Source organism: Gekko japonicus, unplaced genomic scaffold (assembly GCF_001447785.1).
Source record: "Gekko japonicus isolate JY-2015 unplaced genomic scaffold, Gekko_japonicus_V1.1 scaffold1241, whole genome shotgun sequence".
NCBI lineage: Eukaryota > Metazoa > Chordata > Lepidosauria > Squamata > Gekkonidae > Gekko > Gekko japonicus.
The window spans coordinates 403,024-415,159 of record NW_015170314.1 but is presented as its reverse complement, the minus strand read 5'-3'; the positions used below and the strand labels follow the sequence as shown (position 1 = coordinate 415,159).

Sequence of the window (12,136 nt, the reverse complement as noted above, 5' to 3'; positions counted from 1 at the left end):
AGAAGAAGAAGAAGAAGAAGAAGAAGAAGAAGAAGAAGAAGAGATTGGATTTATACCCCGCCCTTCACTACCCAGGGGAGTCTCAGAGCAGTTTACAAACTCCTTTCCCTTCCCCTCCCCACAACAAACACCCTGTGAGGTAGGTGGGGCTGAGAGAGCTCTTGACAGAAAGTGCCCTTTCAAGGACAGCTCTTATCAAAACTGTGGCTTGCCCAAGGTCATCCAGCAGCTGCAAGTGGAGGAGTGGGGAATCAAACCCGGTTCTCCCAGATTAGAGTCTGCACACTTAACCACTACACCAAACTGGCTCTCCACTACACCAAACTGATAGATCTAACGGTATCAACAGGGATGACTATCCTCTACCAAACTTTAAATGAAGATTGTTCCCCAGTGCAGTCTTGCTTCCGCACTCAGGCCTGAAGCCGAAGCCACGCAGATCGGCTCCGCTTCAGAATTGCCTTCCGCCCGTCAGCGCAGAGATCGGCAGTGTCTTCAAACAAGGCCTTACTCTATTTCTGTTATATTCTGTTCAGCAGAGAGTTCTGTGGAAACTTTGAAGTCTTCTTATCGCTAACAGCGAGAAAGAGTGAGAGATTACGTTTTAATTTCTGGGCACACCATCCCTTTGGACCGCCTGTCAGATGCCGCCTCCTGAACAATTCCGAGTTCATGCGTGGCGAAGGCGACATTCCCATCCATCCCAGAGCCCTCGGCCTCCTGCCAAGTTCGTCTCGCGAGCAGTGGCCGTTCTAAATTTGTTGTTTAGATTATTCTTTCCTGGATGCTTGTCAGACTTTGTCCCCAAAAGGGCCTCTGCTAAAGCAGCCGCCTCGTTCCCTGCATTTTGTTTTTTAAAGATGTCATCTAAGGATAGTTTCAAAGGGTAGCCCTGTTGGTCTGCCGTACAAGAACAAGATTCGAATCCAGGAGGACCTTACAGACAGACCAGGTTTTCAGGGCAGGAGCTTTTCGATGTCTTTGACAAAGAGAGCTTTGGCTCTCAAAATCCCATACCCCCCAAATCTTGTGGTCTCTAAGGCGCTAGAGAGTCGGTTTGGTGTAGTGGCTAGGTGAACCGGATTTGATTCCCCACTCCTCCACATGCAGCTGCTGGTGTGACCTTGGGTCAGTCACAAGCAGTGTTCCCTCTAAGGTGAGTTAGTGTGAGCTAGCTCACAGTTTTTTAGCCTCCAGCTCACACATTTTTGTCCTAGCTCAGGAAGGATGGCTCCGGAGCAAACTGATTTATGCAGTAGCCAAATCGCTCGCTCACAACTTTAATGCCAGTAGCTCACAAAGTAGAATTTTTGCTCACAAGACTCCACAGCTTAAAGGGAGCATTGGCCACAAGTTCTTTCAGGGCTGTTCTCTCACAAGCAGTTCTCTGGAGAGCCCTCTCAGCCCCACCTACCTCACAGGGTGTCTGTTGTGGGGAGGGGAAGGGAAAAAAGATTGTAAGCCGCTCTGAGACTCCTTTAGGTAGCGAAGAGTGGGGTATAAATCCAATCTCCACCTCCTTCTCCTCCTCCTCCTTTTTCCTCTTCCTCTTCTGGGAGAACTGGGTTTGGTTCCCTACTCCTCCACTTGCAGCTGCTGGTGTGACCTTGGAACAGTCACAGGTTCTTTCAGAGCTGTTCTCTCAAGAGCAGTCCTCAAAAGAGCTCTCTCAGCTCCACCTACCTCACAGGGTGTCTTTTGTGCTCACACATTTTTGTCCTAGCTCAGGAAGGATGGCTCCGGAGCAAACTGATTTATGCAGTAGCCAAATCGCTCGCTCACAACTTTAATGCCAGTAGCTCACAAAGTAGAATTTTTGCTCACAAGACTCCACAGCTTAAAGGGAGCATTGGCCACAAGTTCTTTCAGGGCTGTTCTCTCACAAGCAGTTCTCTGGAGAGCCCTCTCAGCCCCACCTACCTCACAGGGTGTCTGTTGTGGGGAGGGGAAGGGAAAAAAGATTGTAAGCCGCTCTGAGACTCCTTTAGGTAGCGAAGAGTGGGGTATAAATCCAATCTCCACCTCCTTCTCCTCCTCCTCCTTTTTCCTCTTCCTCTTCTGGGAGAACTGGGTTTGGTTCCCTACTCCTCCACTTGCAGCTGCTGGTGTGACCTTGGAACAGTCACAGGTTCTTTCAGAGCTGTTCTCTCAAGAGCAGTCCTCAAAAGAGCTCTCTCAGCTCCACCTACCTCACAGGGTGTCTTTTGTGGGGAGGGAAAGGGGAAGGAGTTTGTAAGGAACTCTGAGACTTCGAATGAAGGGCAGGGTATCAATCCAATCTCCTCTTCTTCTTCTTCTTCTTCTTCTTCTTCTTCTTCTTCTTCTTCTTCTTCTTCTTCTTCTTCTTCTTCTTCTTCTTCTTCTTCTTCTTCTTCTTCTTCTTCTTCTTCTTCTTCTTCTTCTTCTTCTTCTTCTTCTTCTTCTTCTTCTTCTTCTTCTTCTTCTTCTTCTTCTTCTTCTTCTTCTTCTTCTTCTTCTTCTTCTTCTTCTTCTTCTTCTTCTTCTTCTTCTTCTTCTTCTTCTTCTTCTTCTTCTTCTTCTTCTTCTTCTTCTTCTTCTTCTTCTTCTTCTTCTTCCTCTTCCTCTTCTTCTTGAATCTAGCTCATCTCAGGATAGCGCTCATTTCCCCCACCCCCAGCTGAACGCCAGTTGTTGAAATGGACACAGGCGTACTTAGTGCCCTGATCCTCTCAAGGCGAAGTTGGATTTCTCCCTGGTGCGTTTCCCAAGAGGCATCGGTCAGGGCACATCCTTCTCTCCTTTCTTCTCTTTGCCAGGCCTTGCTGCTCAACGGGTCATTACCGGAGGATGAGCAAGAGAGATCGTTCGCCCTTTGTGAACGGGAAGCCTGCCCCGAGGAGCAGCTGGTGAGTGAGAACGCCCCTTCCCCTCCAGACACGGCTTTTGTGTGTTGCTCTGCACGAGTGCCCGTCGATAATGGCACCCTTTTGCCCTCAGATTATAATCCGGAGCCGACTGGACCAGAGCACGGAGGAGAATCAGGAGCTCAAGGTAAGCGGCTGCAGACGAAAAATCAGAAAGAGCGCTTCCTTTGATGACGAGAAAGATGGAAAAGACTGGGGGTGGGGGTGGGGAGCCGCATCTTTAGGGTGTGCATCATTAGAGGGCTGTCAGAAGGGGGGTAGCTACGTTTGGAGATGGCGCTTTGGAGCTGAGCTGAAAATGACTTATTTTATTTATTTATTTATTTATTTTAAGCATTTTTACCCCGCCCTCCCCGCGATTACAATATGGAGGAAGAGATAGGTTAGGAGGAGGAGGAGGAGGAGGAGTTGGTTTTTATATCCCACCCTTCACTACCCGAAGGTGTCTCAGAGCGGCTTACAATCGCCTCTCCCTTCCCCTCCCCACAACAGACACCCTGTGAGGTAGGTGGGGCTGAGAGAGCTCTCTTGAGAACTGCTCTTGAGAGAACAGCTCTGAGAGAACTGTGACGGACCCGAGGTCACCAACTGGCTTCATGCAGAGGAATCAAACCGGGTTCTCCAGATTAGAGTCCGCCACTCTTAACCACTACACCACACTAGCCCAGTTTCCCCCAGCTCCAAGTCTGCCATGGGTTTCTCCGTACAATCACTTTTCTGTGCTGTTAAAGCCCTGGATCGAACGTGCACGTCTAGACCGCTTGAATGCTCAAGGGGAGCTAATCCTCCGTGCGTTTTCTCCATAGAGCAAAGTTTGAGCCCACCTTTAAGACCAACAAAGTTTGTTGCACGCACAAAGAGCTTATCTTTAAATTAAATTAAAAATTAAACTTTGTTGCATGCACAGAAAAGCTTAAGGTTAAGAGCAGCATACTGTAATGTGGAGAACCGGGTTTGATTCCCCACTCCTCCACAAGCAGCCAGCTGGGTGATCTTGGGTCATTCACAGTTCTCTTAGAGCTGTTCTCTCAAGAGCCTTTCTCTCAGAGCGCTCTCAGCCTTGCCTACCTTACAAGGTGCCTGCTTTAGGGGGAGGAAGGGAATATTGTAAGTCGCTTTGAGACTCCTTGTTAGAGAAAAGTGGGGTATAAAAACCTACTCTTCTTCTTAAGGTTAGGTAAAGGTAAAGGTTCCCTTGCTCGAAAGCCAGTCGAATCCGACTCTAGGGTTGCGCTGCTCATCTCCGTTTCAAAGCCGAAGAGCCAGCGCTGTCCGAAGACTTTTCCGTGGTCATGTGGCCGGCATGACTAAACACCAAGGTGCACGGAACGCTGTCCTTCCCACTGAAGTGGTACCTATTTATCTACTTGCAGTTTCTTGGGACTAGAGACGGGAGCTCACTCCGTCATGCGGCACACTCGGGTCTCGAACTGCTGAACTACCGGACCTTCCACAGCCTGCAGTTCAGCGTCTTAACCACTTGAGCCACTGCAGCTCCTCTTCTTAGAGACCATTAAAATTTGAGGGATATACACTTTCAAGAATCAAAGAGAGTTTTGACTCTTGAAAGCTTACGCCCCTCAAAACTTCTTTGTCTCTAAGGTGTTACTGGACTCGAATCTTTAATGGGTAATTACTGTATTCTTCAACTTCATCATCACCATATACACTTCCATATTCTCTCTCCTCCATCCTGTCACGCTGTCGCTTCCCTCTTCGACCCCAGTAGGCTGTAAGGCCCAGGCCTTCTGTATACCGTTCAGTCCCATTCTGAAACGCTGAGATCTAGTTGTAAAACTATCCAGGGTGCCACTTGAGGTCCCTGCCTATGTCTAGATGTAAATGTATTCATCGGGGAGATAAAACCCGCGGAGGAAAAAGCTAACTCCGTCGCGTCTGTTCCATTTGGGGCCTGTGACGGGGGGGGGGGGGGGGGGGTTTGGCTGGGAGCCCAGCCCTGTCGCTAGAAGCCGCATTCTCAGCACTCGACTGAAAGGGGGATGTCAGGGGATCGACGGCTTTCCCATTTGCCGTTCAGCGTCGAGCACTTAAGGGAACAGTGGATGTTGGTGGGTGGGGTGGGGAGCAGTGTTCCCTCTAAGCTGAATTAGTGTGAGCTAGCTCACAGTTTTTTAGCCTCCGGCTCACCCATTTTTGTCTTAGCTCAGGGAGGATGGCCCCAGAGCAAACTAATTGATGCAGCAGCCAAATTGCTCGCTCACAACTTGAATGCCAGTGGCTCAAAAAGTAGAATTTTTGCTCACAAGACTCCACAGCTTAGAGGGAATATTAGTGGGGAGTGTGGCTTAATGTGAGGTGGATTTCTTCTTTGTGGTTCCCGCAGGCTCATTAAAATAATTCCCGCTCCCAGATTTCGTTTCGATTCTTTTCAGGAACAAGAGGTTTATTTCAAAGGGGGCGGAGGCAGAATGGTGCAGGGCTGAGGGAGGCGGGGCCGGTTTGGAAACGGTGACACGGAGACGTCGTTGTAACCTTGACTCTGTCACATTTGCAGAAGGAACTGCAGAAGCACAAGCAAGAAGCCAGAAATCTGCAGGGGATGAAGGTGAGGAAAGTGAGGGACTCGGTGGGGTCGGAGGAGAAAGAGGGCGCAGGAATGTCCCATCACGCCTCCATGGTTGGGGGCCAGGCCTACACCCTCCTCCGTGCCCGGATGTCGCTCACGGGACAAAAAGGGAACAGGAGAGACACATTGTTAGAAATCCGTCTCTATGACAGTACAGAAAAAAAGTGCTTCTTAGGATCCTCTGGAGTAACATCTACTTCACGTGGGAGGAGCGCTGTCTTAAAGAAACAGGGAGGGATTTTATTTTATTATTATTATTATTATTACGGTCAGGGGTAATTTCCTGCAGGAGCGCACAGGAGTGGAGCTCCGGCAGTAAAGAGCCCAGGGGGCGGGCACATGCAACAAGCCCCACCCCCCTGCTCCCAACAGCCCTCAGTCAGAGCAATAAGCAGCCAGGTAAGTTGCAGAGTTCCCCCCAGCCCTCCAGTCCAAAACAGCCCAGTGGCACCTTTAAGACCAAGTTTTATTCCGGTACAAGCTCTCCCTCCTCTGTGAGGGCAGATCTACACGTCCCCCCCCCCCATAGCTAGCACTCCAAAACAGTCCAGTGGCACCTTTAAGACTAAGTTTTATCCAGGTACAAGCTCTCCCTCCTCTGCGGCTTCCTTCCTGCCTCTCCCCACCCCTGCCTGCCTGGGGCCAGGGAGGGCCTTCGCGGGGCTTCCTTGCACTCCCGCCGGCCGGGACCGTTGGGGGTGGTGTGTGTGGCCTTATGACACACTTCCCGTGATGTCAGGGGGTGTGGCATATGCTAATGAGTTATGCTAATGAGTTCCCCTAGCTCTTTTTCTACGAAACGACCCCTGTGTAAGGGAAAGAAAAAAACCCAGTCATAATATACAAAAATAGAAGTCTGAATTTAAGAACTTTTGAAATGCAATTCCCGCTAAGAATTAATGCACAAAACTCAGCGACTGAATGTGTAATTTCTGCCTTCTTACGTGATAGGAGCCAGTGAAGCTTTGCTTTGTTTGTATTAATGTGCCCAGGTGTCCTATCGACAAATGGGGTAACAGGGAGGGATTTGTGAATTCCAATCCCTTCTTTAACCATGCAGGGTTATTCAAAGCAGTGGCCTGGGAATCGTGAACTCGGGGGGGCCCTGCAGCCGATTCCGACATTACGTGAGACGCGCGGAACATCTCACCAGCATGTGGATGTCCATAGCGGCGAGAGTATAAAGTTGTCGAGGACCAAATTAAAAGCACGACAAGTAGATGGGGGAGGGGACCGTAAAGAGCAGTTTGAGTAGGATTTGCATTTGTGCTGAATGTGCAAATGCTGATTTATGGGTCAGACTGCAAGCGCTCTTCTTCACGCCGGCATGGATTTCTGCATGCAGCAATATGAGGGAGGAGGCGGCCTTTGTTCTGTGGATTCCGTGTCTAAGGGGCAAAGCAGAACTTGACCAAGCCCTGGTTGCTTAGGCCGCAAATGGGTTTTTTGAAGCTATATATTTATTTATTTTCACTGTACAAAAAATATAAACAGTTCTACCTGCCCACTCCCCTCCCTCCCACCCATCATGTTTCCTGCTCCAGTTTGGTGCAGTGGTTAAGTGCGCGGACTCTAATCTGGGAGAACCAGGTTTGCTTCCCCACTCCTCCACTTGCACCTGGCTGGATGACCTGCTGATGCCTGCCTCTTTCTGCCCCACGGAGGGGCTTCGGCGGCAGCCAGATGGTGACTTTGTGCCGACCAAGAGAGCCCCCAAGAGGAAGCCCCGCCAAGGCCCTCCCTGGCCCCAGGCAGGCAGGGGTGGGGAGAGGCGGGGAGGAAGCAACTTACTCTCCCTCTTCTCCTGCCTCCTCCTGGCTGAATGAGGGCCGGAAGCGGGGCGGCCGGAAGCAGGGGGCGGGGCTTCGTCATGTGCCCCGCCCCCGTAACTCACCCGGGGGAACTGCGATCCCCCGCGATCCCCCCCAAAATGACCTCTGCTAATCTGGGAGAACCAGGTTTGATTCCCCACTCCTCCACTTGCAGCTGCTGGATGACCCTGGGCAAGCCGTAGTTCTGTCAGAGCTGTCCTTGAAAAAGAGCATAAGAGATGCCAATGTTGGATCAGGCCTGGGTGGGGGGCTATCCAGGTCAGGGAAAGAGATGAACAGAGGCAGTTTGCCCTTGCCTGCCTCTGCGTAGCGACCCTGGACTTCCTTGGCGGACTTCCACCCAAGGACTAACCAGAGCCGATCCTGCTTCGCTTCCAAGCTCTGACATGAGAAGAGCTATCCTGGACCAGACGGAAGGTCCATCTAGTCCAGCATTCTGTTCACACACAGAGGCCATCCTGCTGCCTCTAGGAAGCCCACGAGCGCATATAGTTCCTTGCGTAGGAACGCATCCAACTTCTTCTGAGTTGTGTTTATATTTAAATAGCAGTCCTCAAAGGATCTGCCCGAAGCAGACAGCGGGAGCAAACAAGATGCTGTTTTCATGCTGTGTCAGAGGCTGTTGTAGGAAGGCAATTTTGAGCTTTCAAGTAAGTGAGCCAAGCTGCGTGCGACGGAGGAATCAAAATGAAACCAGGACTCTGAGGGATCAGTTCCATTCGGGCACACAGTATAGATTTGGTTCTTGAAAACAGCAGGCACGGTACTAAACCTGTGCCTGGGCTGTACCACTTCAGACTGCAGCTAGGAGCTCACATGACTGCACGCTCCTCTGTATACGTAATATTTCCCGCATGTAGAAAGCTCAGTGTCAGGGAAAAGGATTCATATCTAGCCTTCTCCCTTCCAGGCCAGATTTCTACATGCAGTTGTGTGAGCCTCCGCCTGCAGTCTAAAGTGGAGCACTCCACTTCACCTGCCGTTTGAGAACTGGGTTGTGGAGATCAGGGAAACCTTTAAAGACGAGTAGCTACAGGTCTGGCAGCAGGGTAATTCAGCATTTGGTGCTCTCGGCTCCGAGGCCCTGGCTGATGCCTGCCTCTTTCTGCCCCACGGAGGGGCTTCGGCGGCAGCCAGATGGTGACTCCGTGCCGACCAAGAGAGCCCCCAAGGACCCAGCATTTCTTCAACTCCGCCACCTGACCATCCACTGGCAGAGGGGCCCTGCAGGGATGCTGGCAAATTAGCTGATTGCCAGCTCGGTGGTGTTTGGCGAGTCTGGGCTTAGGCCTAACCAGCTCACCTGGATTGATATGTGCAGGTCTCTTTCCCCTGGACCAGCCCCCTGTGACTTTGCCTTCCCCCCTGCCTAGAGACGTGAAGGCCCAGAAAAATTCAGAAACCCCACCCCCCGTTTTTTTCCTGAAGCCTTTTTTGTTTTTTTCCAAAAAAATGGAAAAATTGAAAAAAGAACGTTTTATTTTAACATGGTGAATAAAATATTTTAGGACAAGGTGTTCAAATATTTTCCAAATCATTTCTAAAAAATATGTATGGTATCAGATTGATCTAATTTCTGTGCACTGGGGACAAGAAAGTCCTGGGTTACAAACTGAACTCTCCGATGCAAGAACAGGATGCATTTCTTCGTTTAGGAGGTGCTGTTGTCACAAGAAAAGAAAAAGGCTTCAGTTTTGTTTTTGCATGTGGGTGGGTATTCTGTTTGTCATAATTGTTTGGATACACTATATCTTTAATATGCTAGTTGTGATCATTTCATGCCAAGTAAATATTGTCCATAGTCATATTTTATGTTCCTAAAGTAACAGAATGACTTTCAATCTGGAAAAGAAAAAAGAAGTGCTAATGTAGCATTTTTTTCAATTTTTTCGAAAATTTCCGTTTCCCCCCCTAAAACTGGGTCTTTTCCCGAGCTTCAAAATTTCCAGAAATGTTACATCTCTGCCCCTGCCTCTGTGCCGCTCGCCCACCCTGTGGTGCCCGTTCTATCCGAGGGTGTGTTTATTTTCCCAGGATGCCTTGCAGCAGCGGCTGGCCCAGCAGGATGCTGTGTGGCCCTTAGTAAACTTATGGTCAGTCATGAATATATTTATGCAAAAGGAGGTTCCACAGTCTATTCTCCCTTCTCCCAAATAAGTGTTCATAGGACCGCAGCCTTAGAGTGTTCACATGTGAGGCTAAATTGACATTGAGCCTCTTGCACACTGTCTATGTGAAGGGTGTTGAACGCATTTGTTAAGAGGGCTGGATCTGACATGAATGTCACTTTGTCGGGCCGGGCCATGTGTGCCATAAAACGAATGCCAGGTGCTGGAAGTGTAAACTTTATAAAGGACAGCAGCTGGTAAGCTCCGAGTTGGTGTAGCCTCACTGCAAGGACCCATAGGCTGGGAGGGGGGTGCAGAGGAAATCACAGAGCCAGCAGTGCAGCGCTAGGCAGATGCTCCCATGCTGCTTGACTGCTGAAGATGAGGTTATTCTGCCCTGCGGAAGCCACAATCGCAGTGGCTCCGCCCACTCCCCCATGAACAGTCTCCTGTTCCCTCCCTTGCAGTAGTTGCTCGCGGGCCGCATAGGAGCCCTAGATGGGCCAGTTCCGGCCCCCGGGCCTTATGTTTGACACCCGTGCCATAGAGATTTCAAGGCAAGGTTCAGAGCTGGTTTGCCATGGCCTGCCTCTGTGCAGCGACCCTGGCCTTCCTTGGTGGCCTCCCGTCCAAGTGCTAACCAGGGCCAAGCCTGCTTCGCTTTTGGGATCCGATGAGGCCAGACCACGAGGCAAGGGGCTCAGTTAGGTTTGTGGGGAGTTAGAATGTGGGGAGGGGGCACGGCTGGTGAAGCTGAAGGGCCAGCAGCAACGAGGCCAAGTAACAAGCGAGGGGCCACCAGTGAAAAGGCCCTGTACTTGGTCGCCACCCACTTTGGTGTGGTGGTTAAGTGCAGGCGGACTCTAATCTGGGAGAACCGGGTTTGATTCCCCACTCCTCCACTTGCACCTGCTGGATGACCTTGGGCAAGTCATAGTTCTGTCGGGGCTGTCCTTGAAAAAGAGCAGTTTCTGTCAAGAGCTCTCTCTGCCCCACCTACCTCACAGGGTGTCTGTTGTGGGGAGGGGAAGGGAGAGGAGTTTGTAAGTCGCTCTGAGACACCTTTGGGTAGTGAAGGGCGGGGTGTGAATCCAATCTCTTCTTCTTCTTCTTCTTCTTCTTCACCTCTGAAGGCAGGGATGCAGACAGTGGGGCTTCAGCTTCCCCTGTCCTGTCCTGTTCCTTCAGTAAAATCTTCCCTCCGGTTGAGTGAAAAGGCACTGGCACTCATTATGGTATGTCTTCGCCCTCTGCCCTGGCACCATGGCCATGAGGCAAGTCTCCCTTCCCCACCCTGGCCACTTTTTGGAGGAAACCTGGCTAATAATAATAATAATAATATCTTTCGATTTATTAATCGCTCAATCCTGCAGAGCTGCTGGCTCTGAGCGATTTACAGTTACACATATTCACACAGGACTAACAATGATTCATAGGGGTAAAGGAGGACAACATATAAATCTTTTAAGTCGCACACGTTTGCAGCCGACGGGTACAGAGTCATCCTGCAGGTTGCCCGTTAGCCTTGCACCATCTTGACCAGAACTGGATCAGAGCGGCACCTGTTGACTTGTTGCCTGTTCCGTACGGAAGAGGCAGCAGTGGGCTTGAGTGGGCTGAGGTGACAGGCAGAGCGCCCGCAGAGCTCATGCTGTGCGTGGCTCCTGTTGGCTTTGGGCCTCGTCGAATGCCGGGCTTGGTCCCTGGCGCCAGTGACTGGCAAGGAGGAGTGCTAACGACGTGCCCACCTTATATGGCACCTTCTGCTTCCACAGGCTGATCTGCAGAGGAAAGTCGAAGAGAGGAACCGACTGCTGGCGGAATACAAAGTAAGGGGTGTCTCCCTGCCTCTCCCCGACCCGTCTCCAGTGCCTCTGCGCCTCTGCCTCTTTTGCCCTCTTGACTCCTTGGCCGCTGGCTGAGTTGTGTTGTGTCCCTGTGGCATCCACGCAGCCCAGCCCCCGGGGGGTGGGGGGACCTGGCTGACCTTTCCAAAGAAGCTCGGGCTCTTACCCGGGAATGTCTGATACCCGGGAATGTCTGACAAATGCTGGATATGTAAGATAAGGGTGGGAAGCTTTTTCCATGTTTGGTGAAAGTGTAAAGAGGTGAAGTTATACTGGAGAAGGGTTCACAAAATGTTACCAAAAAAATGTATGATACCTCTACCATTCAAACCCGAAATGTTTTTGCTTCATATTATGCCTGATGTAAAAGATAAGAAAGTTAAGCACTTAATTATACATATAGTTACGGCAGCAAGAATTCTGTATGCTAAGTACTGGAAGAAATCAGAGATACCAACAGAAAATGAACTTTTGACAAAAATCTTTGAAACAGCGGAAATGGATATATTTTCGGACGTTAAAAGACCAAAATAAGCAAAAAGTGAGAGACAGTTGGAGACCATTTTACCTACTGGGTGGAAAGAAACTTTGAAGACCGCGAATAATGAATATAATTACTATAAACGTGGAGAAACTTTAACTAGAAACTTTTTTCAGGATCCACTATAGAAGATTTTAGCGATTTGATTAAGTGTTATTAACATCAGTAAATATATAAAAGCAGGGGTCATTTCGTAGAAAAAGAGGTGCAGGAGCTCATGAGCATAACTCATTTGCATATGCCACGCCCCCTGACATCACCGGAAGTGTGTCAGAAGGCAACACCCACTGCTCAGGCTCCACTGGACTGTTTTGGATTGCTAGCTATTGGGGGGGA

General features: G+C 50.1%; 1 protein-coding gene across 1 annotated transcript in view; it reads left to right on the top strand.

The window, feature by feature from the left end:
- Nucleotides 1–12,136, top strand: part of DIXDC1 (DIX domain containing 1) — a 49,173-nt gene that overhangs the window by 20,288 nt on the left and 16,749 nt on the right. The window contains exons 4-8 of the mRNA XM_015418015.1: nt 2,778–2,867; nt 2,959–3,012; nt 5,401–5,451; nt 9,339–9,386; nt 11,188–11,241. Of these exons, the coding sequence (XP_015273501.1) occupies nt 2,778–2,867; nt 2,959–3,012; nt 5,401–5,451; nt 9,339–9,386; nt 11,188–11,241 (297 nt within the window). The remainder of the gene's footprint in view (nt 1–2,777; nt 2,868–2,958; nt 3,013–5,400; nt 5,452–9,338; nt 9,387–11,187; nt 11,242–12,136) is intronic.